This window comes from Hypanus sabinus, chromosome 4 (genome assembly GCF_030144855.1).
Source record: "Hypanus sabinus isolate sHypSab1 chromosome 4, sHypSab1.hap1, whole genome shotgun sequence".
Classification (NCBI taxonomy): Eukaryota; Metazoa; Chordata; class Chondrichthyes; order Myliobatiformes; family Dasyatidae; genus Hypanus; species Hypanus sabinus.
Genome location: NC_082709.1, coordinates 92,105,658 through 92,128,164, shown reverse-complemented (window position 1 = coordinate 92,128,164; position 22,507 = coordinate 92,105,658). Strand labels below are relative to the sequence as shown.

The 22,507-nt window shown below is 41.8% G+C and overlaps 1 protein-coding gene across 3 annotated transcripts in view; it reads right to left on the bottom strand.

Annotated features, from left to right (window-relative positions):
• Positions 1-22,507, bottom strand: part of hacd2 (3-hydroxyacyl-CoA dehydratase 2) — a 71,879-nt gene that overhangs the window by 25,013 nt on the left and 24,359 nt on the right. For all 3 annotated transcript variants that reach the window (XM_059967662.1, XM_059967663.1, XM_059967664.1), the window contains exons 3-5: positions 16,171-16,189; positions 14,597-14,685; positions 7,722-7,843 (exon numbers count right to left, since the gene is read on the bottom strand). In XM_059967662.1, coding sequence (XP_059823645.1) covers positions 7,722-7,843; positions 14,597-14,685; positions 16,171-16,189 — 230 coding nt within the window. The remainder of the gene's footprint in view (positions 1-7,721; positions 7,844-14,596; positions 14,686-16,170; positions 16,190-22,507) is intronic.

Below are 22,507 nucleotides of genomic sequence, written 5' to 3'. Positions count from 1 at the left end.
GTGCATTACATAATCTTGAACCAAAAAGAGCTCCAAGCATGCTGTGCAGGAGTGTGGATCCACCAATGATACACAACAGCACCTGATTGCCTGTTCAAAAATTACTACATGTAATGGCGGTCATCTATTAGATAGATTTATTGACTACGACCAAAAAACTGAATCTCAGGGTTATATACAGTGACATATATAAACTCCCTTTTTACTGGGCATCTCTGAAAATGAGGCTTGTCAGCCCCTCTCTAACACCCTCTGGATTCCACGGTGAGAAACCCACCTTTCTCAGACTTAGGTCCTGTCAAATTCGTGAGGTTGGGATGTCTCAACCACCCAAACCCCACTGTGTGTGAATTCTGTGTGATTTACTGCCCCCGGCAATTGCCTGTTAGCAAGAAATAACAGATTGTACACTGCATACAATTAATCAGAAGTACATTTAAGAATATTAACTTAAGCAGTTACTAAAGAAAAAAAAAACAAAAAGGGCCCATTATACTTAAACAGTCATATGTGAATGGTGGAGCTCCAATCTTGGACTTGTCTGTAACTCATACGCTGGATCCTCAGTCTGCTTGAAAGCACATACCAAGAAGGTTGCTCAAAATCCATCTTGAACAAAAGGCTTCTCTCACAGAAGTACTGGCCCTTTCTCCTCAAAGCCATTCATCTGCCCAAAGCACCTTATGCAACAGGGACAATGTCCTCCACTATCTTCCCTCCCATCTTCTCCCAGCTCCTGCCAAGCATTCCTCTAGAACCTTCTCCCAACTCTACCATCCTGATTGACTGACACAACATTCCTAAGTTTTACAACAAAGTTTCTTATCTCAACTCAAACCCAAACAAGCTGAAAGCAGAACAGACTGCTCCTACAGAACTGCTAAAATTAAATGCCTACAGCACAGCAGTAAAAATCTTAACCAGGTCATTATACTCTGCCCCCACCAAAAATAGTTATGTCCTCACAACTTTGAAACTTATCACTGATGTCCGGATCTCCAAACCATTTGTGAATGGTAGTGACATATCTCACTAGGGGGATAGATGCAACATTCTGTTCTCCTGGTGCATCATAGGCCAGCCTACCTGGGGCTTCCTGACTCTTCAAAACCTCCTTATTTCATCTTCAACCACCCCTTGTTTCCCTTCCTGTCTACTAGAGGGTGCCACTCCCTGTCTATCATTCATGTCTTCCAGAGGCTCAGGTCCCCCTGCTCCATGACCGAATTTAACTTCCGTCAGTTTAGGCCGGTGCAGCCAAACATCCTCCACTGGTACTAACTGGTGAAACCCCTCTCAGAAAGGGGGTCCTTCGTCGTTCCAATAGTGTGGAGTAACCAACACCAGCCTCATCAGTAGAAAACGCATCTTCATGTCCCAACATCCTCTCGGTTAAGCTTCTTTTCCATTCCTCTGACATTCCAGCAAATTCTGGAGTTCTGGTCACTCTAGCTACTCCTCCAGGACGTAACACAACAGGTTGAGCCTGGGTGTATCACACAGTTCCTCCTTTCTGCTTATCATCCTGCTTAGGAGGAACTTGCGCCTCCTCAAAAGCAGCTGCGACCACAGGGTGAATGGACAAGTTGTTCCAAAAAGTTCTCTCCATTCCTCTCCTTGCATGCTCGCAGAAACCTTCTCACTACAGCAGTATTTGTTCTCACAAGAATGGAAGCTCCATCCTTTTCAACTGGTGTGTCAATAGTCTCAGTTACTCCAACATCTGCTTCTGAAAACCCCAACTTCAACAGCAAGTAACAGACAGACAGACATACTTTATTGATCCTGAGGGAAATTGGGTACCCATACCTTTGTATGGGTACTCATCAGTACTAAGCCTGATTCTCAAGGGCACTGAGTGGCGTCAATGGTAAATGCGTCAAATACCAGTTGTAAGAGGATCTATAAAACAAAGTAACTTGAGAACCTGAGTCAAGTACGGCTCTAACATAAACACCTTCAATCCGTATGGATACATCAGAACCCGGTCCTACTAAACCTTCAGGAATAGTATTTCGTACTTGATACACCGATAGGAACGTATCTTCTCTGAAGCATCAGCCCATTCCTTTACCATGTCCCTCCGTAGTTTTACCTCTTTTCCTCTGTTTGATTAACTGCTGATTTACTTCCAAAGATTTTCCTGTCCTACATAACTCCTCCATGAAATGTCCGTCTTCTTCACAGAAAATACTGGTCACTTCAAGGGACCCCATTCAGCAGCAGCTCTCTGCTTAGTATGTGTCATCTGTGGGTCCGGCTCCCTATCAACTTTGTCACGCTTGGTGACAGCATCCGCCAATATCGACCAGGATATCTCAGGTCTGAAATCTTACGTGAAACTCTGTAAAACCGCCACCTGTGGATATCAGGGGCTGCTTCTGCAACAGCAGCTACTACTGAGTACTGTGCTCTGCTGACGAAGAATTCCCACTCCTCCATTGCATATTCCTCCTCTCTAACTTGTTACGAACCCCCGTAACTGGGTCACTTACCAGCAAAGATAGAGAGGTCCGTTGAAGTCTGATGGTACTATTTTTAAAAGTATTTATTGATAAAGGGGCACAAAAATAAGATTAATGCAAACATACAGATAATATACGTCATCAATACTAAATCTAAAAGCGCCGGTATAATAACAATCAATAAGAAATTTCTCTATCGTTGTCTAGGGGATAATGTATTGTCAGATGGAAATATAAAAGTCACTGTTAGTTCGTTCAAGCTGCAGCGTTTGGGTTTAAGAGAGAGACGGGTTAAACTTGCCCAGGTCTTTTATGATGCCAATCCTTTGAGTCAGGGGAGTTGGTTTCCCCGTTGTTAGCTAAAAGCCGTTTCCGTTGTACCAGCCACCAGTCCCAGGCAACGGAACTGAACGCACGTGGCCTCCTTCAAATGGCTTCCCGCTATTATGGGAGTGCTAGCGTTTCTTCTGGTGCGTCTGAGGGGCTGTTCCCACAGACCCTCTTTTATCCTGACTCACCGGGTCGCAGATGTCAATCAGGTTGGGGGTGATGCAATCCCTCCCTCAACCAGCCCACTTTGCCTGAGGGCTTCCACGTTGTACAGTCTTCAATCCACAAATTCGCCTTCCGGAGACAATGGCCATGTCCCGTAGCTTTATATAGCCGGGGAAACGAGACATTCCGCACGTCTCTCTCTCATTTTCTGGGTCCCCTGACCCAACCCAACAGTGATCTTGCGATTCTCACAAAGGAGGGGGCTGCAGGCATAACAAACTTCTCTGAGTAACTCGGTAAAAGATGGAGGCGGGCGCATCTTGTGAGTCATTCGAATATATAATCACGCCATGTGACAGTGCACCCTTCACAACTTGCTCCATCCTCAATTTGTCTCAGACAGCTGAATACCTCCTTTGTGGCACAGACAGTGCAGCAACTTCTCCAACCTGAAAGTATAGATAAGACAACTTCTCTTTCCTCCCGGAAGGTGTACCTAAACGTCATCCTAAGATCAGCTACACTTCCAGCAGTGCCAAAAGCATCTTCCAGAGCTTGCAGATAATTAGCTGATGTGGCTAATGGATTTTCTGCCTTGAGGAACCTCACTAAATCAACCATCAAACCCATTTAAACTCTCTACCAGTCTCTGTTTTTTCATATTATCTGAGCATATTATCCACTCATCCATTAACTGAGATGTCTGCTCAGCTCAAGCCTCATATTATTCTTCCCCAGAGAACAGTCCCAGCCTACATTAACTTTGGCTCTCCACAGATATACTTCTGCATTTATCAATCAGTGATGACAAGCTCAGAATTTAAATCAACCATTGAAGGACTCAGTAGACCTATCACATTAGACATTTCCCCCTCACTCCACAGAAACAACTTTTTGTTAAAGTCTCCGCCTTCAGCTACGGGAAACTTGACTTTCAATTCAGCACCCTTGTCTACATTCCCCTCCTCTCTGAAAGTATGGATGGTCCATGGCTCTGCCTCTCCAATGGTACCAGGCAGATCTACTGCTGTCACTTCAGTGCTAGTCTGAACTAACACAACACCTTTCCCCTCCGTTTGGTCAGATTGCCATTCCACGATCATACTTTCCCCTAATGCTCCAACAGTACTTCAAACCCTAACCAACAATTCATTTGGGCTGTGGATATCCACCCCATTCAGAAGACAAGCGTTAGTTACGGGCAATCTCTTTGAATCACACCAGTGCTTAAGCTCTGCGGCATCCATAACCATGTACCTTAATCACTTTTCTAGACAATAGTTTAACACAGGCTTAAACACAGATCCACTTAATTCTGAGGGCAGTCACACAGCATTCAATGAATTCAATCAAGGATGATGGCTAACAGCTACTGAATTACACGGCGAGAAACCCATCTTTCTCAGGCTTCTTTTGTCTAGGGCGTATGACTTTGGTCCCGCCAAATCTGAGAGGTTGGGCTGTCTCACCCACCCAAACCCCAGTTTGTGTGAATGCTTTGTGATTTACAGTCGGCAAGAAATAACAGATCATACACTGGATACACTTATAAAGAAGTATATTTAAGAATGTTAACTTAAGCAGTTACTAAAGGAAAGAAAAAAGCAAAAAGGGCCCATTATACTTAAACAGTCACATGTGTATTAACTTGTCTGTACCTCATGAACTAGATCCCCAGACTACATGAAAGCACACACCAGATTCCAAATGTTGCTCATAATCCATCTTGAACAAACAGGCTCTTACATGGAAGTACTGGTCCTTCCTCCTCGAAGCCATTCATCTGCACAAAGCACCTTGTGCAATAGGAATGGAATCCTCCACCATCTTCCCTCCTGTCTACTACCAGGTCCCACCAACAAAGACCTCTCCGCCCAGAGTTCTCTAGAACCTTTTCCCAACTCTACCATCCTGATTAGCTGACACAACATTCCTAAGTTGAACAACAAGCCTCTTATCTCAGCTAAAACCCAAAAAAGCTGAAAGCAGAATAGACTGCTTTACAGAACTGCTAAAATACCTACAACACAGCAGTAAAAATATTAACCAAGGTGTTACATATGTAAAGGGGGTTTCTTCTTTTTTCTTTGTTACTGTTGGGAAAGGGTTTCTTCTTTTTGTTAACTAGCAGGAATGCTAATTTACTGATAACGAGAATGGTATTCCTTTGTAAACCAAATGGGGATTAATGTTCTTTCTTCTGAGTCTGTAAGCTTTTGTTGACGGGCTTTTGGGCAGATCGACGCGAGGGGGTCGAGAGAGAGGACGCAATGCTGTAAGTTGGGCGAGGATCGGACCCCAAGCGGGGGTCCAAGGCCGGGAGGTTCTCCAAGGAGGGGGGATGAAGCTAGATGTGCTTGGTTGATCACTCTGAGGGTCCTGAGCTGTGAGTTGAGGAGTTCGGAGGGTCCTGAGCTGCGAGTCGAGGAGTTCGGAGGGGATCTAATGGTGGCCAGAAGACTTCAGTAATTGAGCTCCAATGGTTGTGCACGAAGTGGTTTGGACTTTGATAAGTTTGGCGCCTTTTATTTTTTTCTTCATATATACTGTATCGTTATTAATCACTTAGTTATAGTAACCTTTATAAATTGTACTCATTTAATCGCATATGGTGTACTGTCTGTTTTTGGGCGATGCGGGGACATCACACAGCATCCACACCAGCTGATTACCCAGTTTGGCGGGGCCGAATGCTGCTCCCCCTAGACGAAACGAGCTGAGCCAGCCTGAGGCGACCCAGGGGGTTACATATACATGCACTTTGATAATAATTTCACTTTGAACTTTGGTGGCTACAGTGGCTGGCAATGTTGTTGGGAAAATGTCTTTATCCCTCAAAAACCATCTGATCAACCTTATCAATCAAGCGACTTCAGTCCCTTGTAAAACAGCTTTGATATGAGCACAAGGAGTTGCTGGGCTTAATCTAGGAACTCAATGCTTTTCCCTTGGCAGTTGCTTCAGAGATGCATACAAATAGTTTACACATTTTCACACAGAACTTAAATCAAGAAATATAGTGTACTTTGAAGTACTTCAAAATCAAGTAAAGTTACATATTGTAAAGTGATATACTGTATAATTTCCCAAGAAAACTATAGTGTGCAATTTTTTTCTACATTTTTATTTTGCAATTGATAACAAATTGCTTAATTTTAACCCCCAAATAATTATAATTCAGATTCTAAATAATAAAGATTTTATTTAATTTACAAGGATTGCTAAAAAACCCAATTGTATGAAAATAAACACAAATGTGAATGATTACCAGCATAGAACCAGAGCAACGATGTGTGTATCAGCTAGTTTAACTCTAAAGCTGACTATAACTGAGAATGGTGCACTCATCGCCTGAACTCCTGGTTATCCATTGTTTACAACTCGACAATGCTCTCAGGATGAATCAGGACTGTCAATGAGCTTCAACACCGCAGTCTGCAGTTTGTTGCTTATTTCTATAAAATGTCCCTGACAATGATCAGCGGAATTTGTCCTTTTAGTTACATACTTTCTCCCTCACTTGAAGTGTCCAGCACCCCTTCACATCCTCCCTCCTCATTTCCTCCATCACACATACCTACTAATATCTTGCTAGTTCATGGGTGACATGCACAAAAATTTTGTTAGCATGCAACAAGCAGATCTGCCGCTTGATTCTTTAAAACCCACTCAAAATAAAAAGATAAATAACAATGATCTTTACTGCCAGATGAAGCAGCAATTTTTTTTTACAACCTAATTAACCAAATTACCTCCTAACAGGCATCACCACATTTGCTCATATTTGCAAATCTTTGTCATTAAAATGTCAAAAAAGTATTTGGTTAGCAAAGAGAGTCACAGAACATTATAGCACAGAAACAAGCCCTTCAGCTTAACTAGTCAGTGCCAAACTATTATTTTGCTTAGTCCCTTTGACTTACACCCAGACCACACCTCTTCCAACCATGTACCCATTCAAATTTCTCTTACAAGTTGAAATTGAACCTGCATCCACCATTATCACTGGAAGCTCATTCTACATTTGCACCCCCCCCATCGTGTTCCTCTTAAATATTTCACCTTTCACCCTTAACCCATGACTTCTAGTTCTAGTCTCAACCAACATCACTGGATAAAGTCTGTTTGCATTTACGCAGTCTGGTATCTATCCTGTCTAAAAGCAAAATACTCCATCTATTAGAACAAAAAAAAACCCAGAAAGTACTGGAAACAATCAGAAGGGCACGGAATTTTTGGAAAGAAATGTAAAATTAATGTCTCAGGTTGATACACTACCAGGTAAGCTCTCCCCTTCTTACCGATACAAAGTGCCAAACCTCACACAAACGCAGCTCCTGATATAAGGTTATTGATCCGAACCAAACTCTATATGGATGCTCTCTGATTTGCTGAGAAGTCCCTGCATTTTTCGTGCAGAATTTTCAACAAGGAATACCTCAACCCAAACAAAAACATACGGCATTGAACATAAAGGACAACTATGGAGCACAGCTTTAATAAACACAAGAGGTTCTGTAGATACTGGCAATCTTGAGCAACAAGCACAGAATGCTGGAGGAACCCGGCAGCTCAGGCAGCATCTACGGAGAGGGGTAAATAGTCGGCATTTTGAACCGAAACCCTTCAACAGAATCCGAAACAGCAACCGTTTATTCCTCTCTATAGATATCGGTCTTGCTGAGATCCTCCAGCACTTTGTGCAAGAGTATATCTCTAACCCAGCTTGACTTTGTATTTGGGTCTTTGGGAAGTTGTTACCTGGCCCACTTGATGGGGTAGGGCAGATGGTTCAGCAGGTTGAAAGTGTAAAAGGAATAACGCACAATCTCCGTAAGTGTCCAGGCAGCAATAAACAGAAGCACACTGTCCTCACTCTGCACCTGGGGAATATGAATAGGAGTGATTAAAGTAAAAATATCTCCTGCGAAGGGGTTTCAATTCATTTGTAAATCCAAGTGTAAAGCTTAACAGCACCACTACTTCCTCAGGAGGCTAAAGAAATTTGGCATGAACACATTGCCTCTTACCAATTTTTAATCCAGGCAACATAGAAAGCATCTTATCTGGATATATTACAGATTGATATACAGTTGCAAGAAAAAGTTTGTGAACCCTTTCAACTACCTGGTTTTCTGCAATAATTACTCAAAATGTGGTCTGAACATCATCTAATCATCAATAATAGACAAACACAATCTGCCTAAACTAATAGCACATAAACAATTGTACTTTTCAGTTCTTTATTGAATACATTGTTTAATCATTCACAGTCCAGGATGGAAAAAGTATGTGAACCCTTGTATTTAGTAACTGGTAGAACTTCCTTCAGCAGCAATAACCTCCATCAAACATTTTCTGTAGCTGCTGATCAGGACGTCCAATGCTAGGGAGAGTAGCTACAGTACTGAATTTCCTGCGTGTGTACAATTTATCTTACTGTGGACTGTAAAACATCCAGGTATTCAAGGCTTCACTCAGAGAAAGCAAAGGAAAGAAAAGCTCAAGTTTTTTTGTTCTCTTTATATCTGCTCAGCTAGGACAGTAGGGATGACAGGCGGGATAGTGAAATGCTCCTGTTGCAGGATGTGGGAGGCAGGGAGACCTCTAGTGTCCCTTATGACTACAACTTTGAGAAGTACATCCAGCTGCAGCTTCTATCAAACCATATTAAGGAGTTGGTGCTGGAAATGGATGAACTCCACATTATTCGAGAGGCCGAATGAGTGATAGAAAGGACGTATAGAGAGGTAGTTACACCCAAGGTGCAGGATACAGGAAATTGGGTGAGAGTCAGAAGCAAAAAAGGGTTAAGGAGCCAGTGCAGAATACCCCTGTGGCCATCCCCCTCAAGAACAGGTATATTACTTCGAAGGCTATTTTGTGTGTGTGTGTGTGTGTGTGGGGGGTGGGGGGGGGAGAGTAAAAGACCTTAAGAGGAGAGCCACAGTGGTTGGTTCTCTAGCACTGAGTCTGCCTCTCAAACTCAGAATGGAAGTGGGGTGGGGAGAAGAAGAGGCACACTGTGGTGATAGGGGATTCGTTAGTTAGGAAATGCACAGAAGGCTCTGTGGACGAGAAAGAGATTCCTAGATGGTATCTTGCTTCCCAGATACCAGGGTCTGGGATATCTCGGATTGAGTCTTCAGCATTCTTAAGTGGGAGGGTGAACAGCTAGAAGTTGTGGTCCACGTAGGTACAGATGACATGGGTAGGATGGGTGACGAGGTTCTGCATAGGCAGTTCATGGAGTTAGGTGTTAAGTTAAAAGACAGGACCTCAAGGGTTCTGATCTCAGGGCTGCTACCCATGCCACATGCTAGTGAGGCCAGAACTAGATAGATTGTACAGTTTAATACATGGCTAAGGAGTTGGTGTAAAGAGGATGGGCATAAAATTTTTGGATCATTGGTCTCCCTTCCAGGGAAGATGGGACCTGTTCAGAAGGAACTGTTTACACCTGAACAGGAGGGGGACTAATATCTGAATGGGATGGTTTATTAATGTTTCATGGCAAGGTTTGAACTAGAGTTGCAGGGGATCGGAACCTAAGTGCGAGAATAATTAGTGGAGAGTTTGTGAAGGCAGGTATTGGAAATACCTCAGCCAAAGTAAGGAATCAAAAGGAAGAGCACTATTTTACTAGCATCTTCAGCTGCCTAACTTGTAGGAAAGGCAGATAATAGTGCTGAAGATGAGGTAGCTGATTTACAAACAGAGGCAATCTGTAATGAGAAGAGGCTGTTGACAGTGCAAAATTGTAGTCAATAGGATGAGTTGCAATGTAAAAGGTGGACAAAATCGCAAAGGGTGAACGGAAGACTGAAGGTATCATATCTGAATGCACACAGCACAGTTACGGAATAAGGTAGATCAATTTGCAGCATGTTTGTAGATTGGCTGGTATGATGTTGTAGGCATCACTAAATCATGGTTGAAAGATTATAGCTGGGAGCTTAATATCCAAGGATACACTTTGTATCAAAAGGATAGGCAGGAAGGCTGAGGGGCAGCATTGTTGTGTTGGTAAAAAATGAAATCAAATGATTAAAAGAGGTGACATAGGGTTGGAAGGTGTGAATCATTATAGATAGAGCTAAGGAACTGCAAAGGTAAAAAGACCCTTTGTATACAGACTCAAAACAGCAGTCAGAATGCGGCTGACAAATTACAACGGGAGATGGAAAATGCATGCTAAAAGAGTAATGTTACAATAGCTAAGGGGGGACTTCAATATGAAGTAAATTGGGAAAATCAGACTGGTGCTGAATTACAGGAGGGGGAACTTTTAGTGTCTATAAGATGGCTTTTTAGAACAGTTTGTGGTTGAGCCTACTAGAGGATCAGGTATTCTGGATTGAGTGTTGTGCAATGAACCACAATTGATTAGAGAGCTTAAGGTAAACAAAACCTTCAGGGCAAGTGTCATAATATGATCAAATTCACCCTGAAATCTGAGAAGGAGAAGCTAAAGTCAGATGCATCAGTACTACAATGGAGTAAAGGGAATTACAGGGACATGAGAGAGGAGTTGGCCAGAATTGATTGGAAAAGAACACTGGCAGGGATATAGCAATGGACGGAATTTCTTGAAGCAATTAAGAAGGCACAGGATATATACATCCCCAAGAGGAAGAAGAATTCTAAAGGAAAGATGACACAACAGTGGCTAACAAGAGAAGACAGAGTCAACATAAAAACCAAAGAGAGGGCATATAATAGAGCAAAAATTAGTGGGAAGTTAGAAGATTGGGAAGCTTTTAAAAAACAAATAAAAAGGGCATTAAGGTCAAAATGGAATATGAAAGTAAGCTAGCCAATAATATTCAAGAGGATACCAAAAATTTCTTCTGATACTTAAAGTGCAAAAGAGAGGCGAAAGTGGATATCAGACTGTTGGAAAACGATGCTGGAGAAGTAGCAATGTGGGATAATAAAATGGCGGACAGTGTGACAGTGCAGCACTCACCAGCAATAACTGTGGGAAGAGCAACCTGTGCTTTGTGCAAACTCAAACCTATGACCTTCTAATGGAGAAGTGTCCATGCAACGGATGGCACTGCAATAAATGTGGCTTTTGCAATGACCATCAAGTATTGGAAATCTTCATTTATTTTTAACTAAGTGGTTCTTAACTTATTCCCCACAGTTTCAGCTGCTCATCGGCAAAGCTAGTGAACTTACTGCTTCCATCAAGCTTGTTCAAAGGTGCCTGTTAAGTTAGAGGGCTATAGTCTGATGTTGCAAAAGACCTTAGTGCCCAAAGGCCAAATACAATGGATTCTGATTAAGTGGGACACATCGGGACCAGTACACTTTGGTCCAATTAGTGGCTATCCCAATTAGATGGAGTTTCATGGAAATTGATAAAAAGGTATAAAAAAGACAAACTACAATTTAACTGATCAACAAATTATGCAATTAAATGAAATACAGAACGAATTAGAACACCACCAAAACTACTTACTGGTAGTTGTCCCGACAATGACAGGAAACCTGTGTGGGAGAACTTTTAAAGAGGAAAAGCTGTTGCAATGAGGCTGTTCCACTCTCTCAACCGTGGACATCTAGGCCCAGTGCTATGAGTAGACATTACTAATGGGGTCTTCCCTGTTTGCAGTGGATAACCATGACTTCTTCTATAACTTATGCCCTTCATTCTCTATGGAGTGTTGCAGAACCTACTTCCTGGCCATTAAATCTCACTGTTGATCTCATCCACCCAATCCACTGGAGCTGACTTCACATGCTTGGACAGGCATATCACTATCTCAATGGGGTACAAGATCCACCGACTACCCTCATATGATTTAGCCTGCCTGTTGTACTGGGGTGTGGCTGCTGTCAGACACAAGCAGCTACTTGGAGACACAGGTGAGAGCTCAATTTCTGGTGGGGAACAAAGGTAACATTCAAGATGATTATTGATACCTTGAAATTCTTCACAGTTCCTAACTTAGTGAAGTAGCAAAATAGTTTCATTTTCACTCCCAGCTGTTTCTGGAATTTCCAAGCCTGAATACTTGCCAACTATTAGTGACAAACACCAACATATTTCTTGCCAACTATTAGTGACAAAAATCACTGCCTTTTGAACACAAACACACAACTGCCGCGATTTAAAATCTGATCACTCTAAGCAGTGTAGCATCTAGCCGCCACACAAGACTGACGCTAGTTAGGAACTGTTTGGCAAGTCTCCAGTTCCAATTAAGTGGCATAGTGTCGCAAGTAAATAAAAGGAATCCTGGCTGTTGTCGCGATTAGTTTTTGTTCTTTAAGAGTTGTCCCAAATAAGTGGCTGCCTTGATTAACCAGTACCATATAAGGCAAGTTTATCACCACAAATTGATACAATGATCAAAGCCTGGTGAAGGATTAGGAGTAATTAGAGAGCTCTTCCAAAGGGCCAGCTGGGCTTAAAGGGCTAAATGGCCTCCCACAGGTCTGCATAATTCCATCTTGGTCATTGTGAATGCTCATTGCCAGAGGATCAGACTTAACTCCGATTTAATTCCAAGGTAGGATAGACCTAATGTGGGTTCCCACATTATATCCCACAGCTGGAAGTTTCCACCTGCTTCAAAAGGGCAACAATTATACCAGTGCCCAAGAAGAGCAGTGTGAGCTGCCTCAATGACTATTGTACAGTAGCACTCATATCTACGGTGATGAAATGCTTTGAGAGGTTGGCTGTGGCTAGAATCAATACCAGTCTCAGTAAGGACTTGGACCCACTGAAATTTGCTTATTGCCACAATAGGTCTGCAGTGTTTGCAATCTCAGAGGCTCTCCACGTGGCCTTGGATCACCTGGACAACACAAATAGTTATGTCAGGATGCTGTTCATTGACTATAGCTCAGAGTTTAACACCATCAGTCCTACAGTTCTGATCGAAAAGCTACAGAACCTGGGCTTCTGTAGCTCCCCACCTCCTGCTGCACTGGATCCTCAACTTCCTAAGTGGAAGACCACAATCTGTGCGGATTGAAATAACAAACCCAAGTTGCTGACGATCAACACTTACGCATCTCAGGGCTGTGTGCCTAACCCGTTGTTCTACTCTCTCTATACCCATGACTGAGTGGCTAGGTATAGCTCAAATACCATCTATAAATTTGCTGATGATACAACCATTGTTGGTAGAATCTCAGGTGGAGATGAGAGGGCGTAAACAGCAAGGTATACCAACTAGTTGGGAGGTATTGCAGCAACAACCTTGCAATCAGTGTCAGTAAGACTAAAAAGCTGATTATGGACTTCAGAAAAGGAAAGATGAGGGAACACACACCAGTCTTCGTAGAGGGATCAGAAGTGGAGAGGGTGAGCAATTTCAGTTCCTGGGTGTTAATACCTCTAAGGACCCAATATGGTCCCAACTTACTGATGTAGCTATAAAGAAGGCAAGACAGCGACTACATTTAATTAGTTGAGGAGATTTGGAATGTCACCTATAATCACACAAATTTCTACAAAAGTACCAGGGAGAACATACTGACTGGCTGTGTCACCATCTGAAGGCCACTGCACAGGATCGAAGTACGCTGTGGAGTTGTAAAATTAGCTCCATCATGGGCACTAACCTCCACAGTATCCAAGACATCTTCAAAGAGCAGTGCAGGAAAATGGCAGCGTCCATCATTAAGGAGCCCCACCACCCTCAGGACATGCCTGCTTCTCATTGCTACCATTAGGAAGGAGGTACAGAAGCCTGAAGGCACACAATCAATGATTCAGAAACAGCTTCTTCCCCTCTGCCATCTGATTTCTGAATGGACATTGAACCCATGAACACGAACTCACTACTTGTTACATTTGTTTTTGCACTACTTATTTAATCGGACTATTTTATATATATGCACACAAACACACACAAATTGTTTTCTGTATTATCTATGTGGTACTGCTGCCACAAAGTTAATAAATTACACAGATGGCGTTCATCAATCTTGGGATTGAGTTTAAGAGTTTACAGCTAAATAGGACCCTGGTCAGACCCCACTTGGAGTACTGTGCTCAATTCTGGTCGCCTCACTACAGGAAGGACTTGGGAAACCATAGAAAGGGTGTAGAGGAGATTTACAAGGATGTTGCCTGGATTGGGGAGCATGCTTTATGAGGATAGGTTGAGTGAATTCGACCTGATAGAGGTGTACAAGATAATGAGAGGCATTGATCGTGTGGACAGTCAGAGGCCTTTTCCCAGGTCTGAAATGGCTAGCATAAGAGGGCACAGTTTTAAGGTGCTTAGAAGTAGGTACAGAGGAGTGTCAGGGGTAAGTTTTTTTACGCAGAGAGTGGAGAGTGCGCAGAATGGGCTGCCAGCGGCAGTGGTGGAGGAGGAAATGATTGGGTCTTTTAAGAGACTCCTGGATGGATACACGGAGCTTAGAAAAATAGAGGGCTATGGGTAAGCCTAGGTAGTTCTAAGGTAAGGATATGTTTGGCACAGCTTTGTGGGCCGAAGGGCCTGTACTGTGCAGTAGGTTTTCTATGTTTCTATATTCTGATTCAAGAGAAGGTAATCACTCTAACTAGGCATAATGAACAATCCTCTCCCAGGTGGTATCCCCCCATGATAAATGAAAGGGCAGCTAAATACAATTGCAGGTGTTAGTCCTCATAACTCCCCTACCTGTTTCACACTGTGTGTAACCGCCCATGTCAAGAATACACGTGACATCACTTGGAACCCAGTTAGGACCACAGAGGATGGAACAATTCCTGTAAAAGAAAAAGAAACACTAAGAGAAATGACCTTTAATTATATGACCAGAGACAAGGAAATGCCATCTGTAGGGAAAAAATGCAGCAAGAACTTTTGTAAGGAAAGAGTTAAATTTAATTCCTTTGTGGTATATGAAACAGGCCCTTCGCTCCAACTTGTCCTTGCTGACCAAGTTATTACAGAACTGGTCTTATTTGCCTGCATAGGGTCCTTATCCCTCTAAACATTTCCTATCCACTTATCTGTCCAAAATCTTTTGAACCTTGTACCTGCCTCTACCACTTCCTTTGGTAACTCGCTTCACATATCCACCAGCCTCCATGTGAAATGCCTCCCCCTCAGATCCACTTAAAGTAACTAAACTGGAATACAGTTGGCCCTCCTTACCTGCGGGGAATTGGTTCCGAGGACCCCCGCTCCCCGCGGATACCAAAAATTGTGGATGCTCAAGTCCCTTATTTAACCTGAATCAATGCGGTAGTCTTTAGGACCCAGCGGAACCCCAGACTTTATTTAACATGTTCAGAGCGGTGGGCATTAGGACCCGGCGTAGCTCTGAATCCGCGGTGTTTCTGTTCACAAAAATAATCATGATCGCGATTGAAAATAAAGTGGAAGTAATAAAGCAATTGGAAAGAGGTGAAACACCATTGGTCATTGGAAGAGCGTTAGGCTACAGTCGGTCAACGATCGGAACTATTTTAATGGAGCATGTGAAAGGCCCTGCCCCGATGAAAGCTATGATTAATACTAAACAACAGTGGTTTAATTATTGGTTTTTGGGTTTTTGATCCTCCACATCAACCTGGCACAGTGGAGAGCACACTCGGGAGCAGTCTGTCACTAGATCGAACTCTGGAACTTCCCAAGCCTGGCGCTGAAACATACGTTCTTAAGTGTTTTATATGCATAGAAAGGTAAAATATATATTATATACAAACGCAAACTTTTGACTAACTGACACTAAATAATACCGGATGTACCTGTTCCGACCTACTTAGTAAGAGAACTTCCGATTTTTTTCTATCCTGATCCACGATAACCCACACACATCCTCCCGTATACTTTAAATCATCTCTAAATTACTTATAACAGCTAATACAATGTAAATGCTATGTAAAATAGTAGTTATACTGCATTGTTTAGGGAATAAAGACAAGAAAAGAAGTCTTTACATGTTCGAACAACAAGTGCTGGAAGAGTACATCCGGGTTTTCGCAATTTGCGGTTGGTTGAATTCGCAGGTGTGGAATTTGCAGATAAGGAGGGCTGACTATTAGCTGTTTATTGAAAATATAACTGATCCCACTTGGCAAAGTTTGGTGAGATTCAATATATAACTTTACATCAATAGGATACACAAGAACAGTGAGACAGAAATTGCTCACTGTGCATGATTAACATATTACAAGAGAAAGGTGATTAAACAAAAAAAAAATCAAATGGTTACCTATGCTTTAGGATCAGAAGTACATACATACCCACAGCACAATGAAGGATCTGAAAAACAGAAGAAACATATTTAAAAGTGTGCTCACACTCTTTTACTAGTTATAAATTGTTATAGGACATTAAGGTGTGCAAAAGTTGGCTACTTAATCTTAAGGATCCCATTAACTGAAGAAGCCACAAAAAGGCTTGATATTTCAGTATTTGCTGAGTAGAAATTGGGCTGTAACATTAACTACATAAACTTCTGCTATGATATTTATAAAAATAATTGGTAGAAGACCCATGCTGAACTTTTTCATTTTATTGTGACTGGTTAAAACCTCTAAAGCATGAGTGGCATAGTAGCATAGCAATTAGTGCATCAGTTTACCATGACAGTGATCGCCAATCGGTGTTCAATTATCACCACTGCCTGTAAGGAGGTTGTACGTTCTCTCTGTGACTGTTTGGGTTTCCTTAGGGTGTTCCAGTTTCCTGGACTACCAATCAGAGTTAGTAAATTGTAGGCATGTTATGTTGAAGCTGGAAGCATGGTGTCACTTGCACAGCTTAATCCTCACTGATTTGATTTGATGCAAACGACGCATTTCACTGTATACAGTTGGCCCTTCTTACCACGGGGGAATGGTTCCAGGACACCTCCCCACGGATACCAAAAAATGCAGATGCTCAAGTCTCAGTGTGGTGGACTTTAGGACCTGGCGGAGCTCAGGACCCACTACCCGCAGTGTTTCTGTTCCGTTGATGGAAAACGATCACGATTGAAAATAAAGTGGAAATAATAAAACGATCAGTAAGAGGTGAAATGCCATTGGTCATTGGAAAAGCTACAGTTGGTCAATGATCAGAACAATTTTAAAGGATAAAGTGAGAATAATGGATCATGTGAAGGCCTTGCACCAATGAAAGCTACAATTACAGTCGGCCCTCCTTATCCGCGGATTCCACATGCACGGATTCAACCAAACGCAGATCGGGAAAACCCAGAAGTTCTCTCTCTAGCACTCGTTGTTTGAGTATGTACAGACTATTTTTCCTTGTCATTATTCCCTGAACAACACAGTATAACAACTATTTACATTGCATTTACATTGTATTAGGTATTATAGATTACTTGTAATACTTAAAAGTACAGGCAGTCCCTGGGTTATGAACGAGTTCCATTCCTGAGTCCGTCTTTAAGTGGGATTTGAAGTCGGAACAGGTACATCCAGTATTACTTAGCATCAGTTAGTGAAACATTTTTCTTAGTATGTAGTACATATTTTACCTTTCTATGCATATAAAACACTTAAGAAACATACGTATTTCAATAATTTAACCACTGCGTTGCTTAGTAACAATTGTAGCTTTCATCAGGGCAAGGCCTTTCACATGCTCCTTTAAAATTGTTCCGATCATTGACCGACTATAGCCTAATGCTTTTCCAATGACCGATGGTGCTTCACCTCTTTCCGCTTCTCCACTTCCACCTTATTTTCAATTGTGATCGTGATTATTTTCATGAACAGAAACACCGTGGATTCAGAGCTGCGCCGCCGGGTCATAATGTCTGCCGCAATGAGACATGTTAAATAAAGTCCGGGGTTCTGCTGGGTCCTAAAGACCACCACATTGAGCCAGGTTAAATAAGGGACTTGAGCATCCACGTTTTTTGGTATCCGCGGGGGGGTGTCTTGGAACCAATCTCCCGTGGATAAAGAGAACCAACCTTATTACTAAGCAACACAGCGGTTTAATTATTGAAATACATACATTTCTTAAGTGTTTTATATGCATAGAAAGGTAAAATATATACTATATACTAAGGCAAATGTTTGACTAACTGATGCTAAATCATACCAGATGTACCTGTTCCGACTTACTTATAATACCTAATACAAAGTAAATGCTATGTAAATAGTTGTTATACTGTATTGTTTAGGGAATAATGACAAGAAAAAAAAGTATGTACATGCTCAAACAATGAGTGCTGGAGAGAGAACTTCCGGTTTTCCTGATCTGCAGTTGGCTGAATCTGCGCATGCGGAACCCGCGGATAAGGAGGGCTGACTGTATTTCAACATACATTTCAATTTACAATAAAGCAAATGTTTATAATTTAAGCTCGACTTTCAAAAGTTTTTTGCGTATTTGAATACAATGAAATACGCATGGTTATGAAGAAAGTGGAGAGTAACAAAACTAACAGGACTGCAATGGTCAGGATTGCTGCCTTCCGTGTTGTAACCATTCCATAGCTCCAGATGATCACTAGTTAGCACCTCTGTACAGATCCACTACTGTGGTCCTGAGCTTTCTGTTTTAATTCTCTGTCCCACCACCACTCTGACTGGGCCTCAAGCACTTCCAATAAAATGCAGCTGAAGCTTGAACACCACAGGATCTTTCAAGCAGGTCAACTGCAATAGCTTTAGGTTATGAATTAGAATCAAGTTTAATATCACCAACATATGTCATGAAATTTGTTGTTTCGAAGCAACATTACAGTGCAATACATAAACAATATTACAAATTACAATGGTATATAAATAAATAGCGCAAAAAGAGAGCAAAATTAGTGAGGTAATTTCATGGGTTGGTTCATTGCCCATTCAGAAATCCTGATGGCGGAGCAAAAGGAACTGTTTTAAAACGTTTACTGTTACTCTCAGTTATTCTTAGACAGGTCCTTTCCAACTTGTTGCTCAAAACCAATTGGATTTCCTGAATTTTATTGTTTCTCTCCATGGTTTCTATCTCAAACCCTGAATGTTTTTCTGTGTTTTCTAATTCTACATTAGACAAGTACTTTATTTGCTATGCATGTGTTAAAACACTCCAGAAATGTTGTTGCTCTTTACCATCAACTATTAGGGCTGGTTCAAGGAGACCTATCGGTGCATTCCAACAATTGGGATTCAGATTAGGTTCGTCTTAAAGTACACATGTATTTTAATTGGTAACAACAAAGCTGTACATTAGTGCTCCCACTGTCTGTAACCCCAGCAACAGTAAAAGGCCAGGAATCCTACCAACCAAAGCAATTCACATTCATCCTACTCACTGGTCAATCCTAACAATAAACACCTCAGCCAAAAGCACCATCCGCCCACAACCATCTATCTGTTACAAGCAAATCTGCCAGAGAAATGTGGTTTGGTTTTAGACTAAATAAGAGATAAGAATAGCAACGTCAAGCTATAATCAAGAAAAGATAAAGTTGTTACTTTGACAACTAAAATATGATTAATTATCTCCCCAAAGAGAATTGTACATCTCCCTAAACAAAAGCTGTGTGGAAGAGAAAGCAATTAATTTGTAGTGTAAGAGTTGTCCAAAATTCCATTCTGTGATTCACCAAGTAGATTGTGGTAACTGGCCTCAACGACTATACTCCAATAGCACTTATATCCTAAGCGCTTTGAGAAGTTGATGATGAAACCTATGAACTCCTGCCAGAGAAGCTCCAATTTGTCTAATGTCACAACAGGTCAAAAGCAAATGCCATTTCCATAAGAGCATAAGACATAGTAGCAGAATTAGATCATTCAGCCTTCGAATCTGTTCCAGCACTCCATCATAGTTAATCCCAAATCCACCTGCCTTCTCATCATATCTTTTGATGCCCTGACCGATCAGGAAATGATCAACTTCCACTTTAAATATACCCATGGACATGGCCTCATTTCAGTCTGTGGCAGAGCATTCCAGATTCACTACTCTCTGGCTAAAAAAAATCCTCCTTACTTCTGTCCTAAAAGGTCACCCCTCAATTTTGAGGCTGTGCCCTGCAGTTCTGGATACCTCCACTTCCTCTCCACATCCACCCTGTCTAGTCCTTTCACCATTATTAGGTTCCAATGCATTTTCCTAAATTCCAATGAATACAGGTGCAAAGCTGCCAAACGCTCCTCCTATATTAACCCCTTTCATTCCCAGAACCATCCTCATGAACCTCCAATGACAACACATCCTTTCTGAGATATGAGACCCAAAACTGTTGACAATAAATTAAGTGCGGTCTGACTAGTGTCTTATAAAGGCTCAGCATCATCTCCTTACTTTTATATTCTACTCCCCTTGAAATAAATGCATTTGTCTTCTTTACCACAAACTCAACCTGTAAATTAACCTTCTGGGAGTCTTGCATGAGAACTCCTCAGTCCCTCTGCACCTCTTGGTTGAACCTTTTCCCCATTTAGTTAATACTCTGCACCATTGTACCTTTTACCAAAATGCGTTATCATACATTTCCCAACACTGTATTCCAACTGCCTTTTTTGCTGATTTTTCCAATTTGTCTGAGTCCTGCTGCAATCACATTGTTTCCTCAGCACTACCTACTCCTCCACCTATCTCTGTATCATCCACAAACTTTGCCACAAAACCATCAATCCCATTATCCAAATCATTGATAAACAATGTGAGAAGTATGGGGTCCCAATACTGACCCCAAAGAACACCACTAGTCACTGACAACCGACCAGAAAAGTCCCCTTTTATTCCCACTCACTGCCTCCTGCCTGTCAGCCTCCATCCATGACAGTACCTTTCCTCTAACGCCATAAAATTTTATCTTGTTAAGCAGCCCCATGTGTGACACCATATCAAGTGCCCTCTGAAAATCCAAGTAAATCCAGTCTTTCTCCTTTGTCCGCCCTGCTTGTTATTTCCTCAAAGAACTCTTTAACAGATTTGTCAGGCAAGATTTCCCTTTACAGAAAACATACTGACTTTGACTTATTTTATTATTAGTCTCCAAGTACCCTGAAACCTCATCCTTAATAAGAGACTCCAACATTTCCCAGCCACTGAGGTTAGGCTAACTGGAATAACATTTCCTTTCTTTTGCTTTCCTCCCTTCTTAAAGGGTGGAGTTACATTTACAATCTTCCAGTCATCTAGGACTATGCCTGAATCAAGTGATTTTTAAAAGATAATGGCCAATACATCCATTATCTCTTCAGAACCTCCTTCAAGACTCTGGGGTGTAGTCCATCTGGTCCAGGTGACTTATCCACCTTAAGACCTTTCAATTTGCCTTGTCTACCTCACCAGCATCATTTTCCAGTGGTCCAATATCATCTCTGATCTCCCTTTTATTCTTTATAAAACTGAGAAAACTTTTGATAACCTGCCTTACATTATTGGCTAGTTTGCCATCATATTTAACCTTTTCCCTTCTTATAGCTTTTTTAGTTGCCTTTTGTTGGATTTTAAAAGCTTCCCAATCATCCAACATCCCACTAATTTTTGCTACATTATATGCCCTTCCTTTGGCTTTTATGCAGTCCTTAACTTCCCTTGTCAGCCTTGGTTGCCTACCTTTGCCATTTGAGAACAACTTCTTCTGTAGGACATATCTATACTGTGCCTTGTGAACTATTCCCAGAAACTTCAGCCACGTCCGTTCTACCATCACCTCTGCCAGTATCCTCCTCCAATCCACCTGGGCAAGATCCTCTCTCATTCCCTTTATTCCATCACAATACTGATACATGTGACTTATACTTCTCCCTCTCAAATTGCAGTATGAATTCAATCATATTATGATCACTGCTTCCTAAGGGCTCCTTTACATTAAGCTCCCTTACAAGATCTGGGTTATTACACAGCACTCAATCTAAAGCAGCCTTTCCCCAAGTAGGCTCAAGCACAAGCTGCTCTAAAAAGCAATCTCATTGACCTTCATCAAATTCTCTCTCTTGCGATCCGACACCAACTTGATGTTCCCAATCCCCTTGTATATTGAAGTCCCCCATTACAATTGTGACACTACCTTTATTATGTGTCTTTTCCAGCTCCCTTTGCAATCTCAGCCCCACATCTTGGCTACTATTTGGAGGTCTACATATGATTCCCCTAATGTTTTTTTTATCCTTGCAGTTTCTTAACTCCATCCACAAAGATTCAACATTCTCTGACCCTATATCACCTCTCTCTAAGGATGTAATTCCATCTCTTAGTAACAGAGCCACCTCACCACCTATGCCTTCCTGCCTGTCCTTTGAAGTTCAGCCACGACTCATTGATGCCCACGTCATACCAACCAATCTCTAATTGCGCCACTAGTTTGTCCACCTTATTCCAAATGCTACATGCATTTAAATACAGCACCCTCAGTCCTGCATTCTTCACCCTTTTGTATTTTGACTCTGTGGTACAATTTAACTCTTTGCTCTGTCTGCATTTGTACCTAATCATTGGCTTGTCCTTCCTTACAGTCATGTAAGCCATTGTAAGTCAAAGTAAACCTGCTGGTTCATCCTCAGTTCTATCTTACTGGTTCCCACCCCCCTGCCATATTGGTTTAAACCACTCCCCATAGCTCTAATAAACCTGCCTGCAAAAATATTGGTTCCCGGTGGATTCAAGTGCAACCCG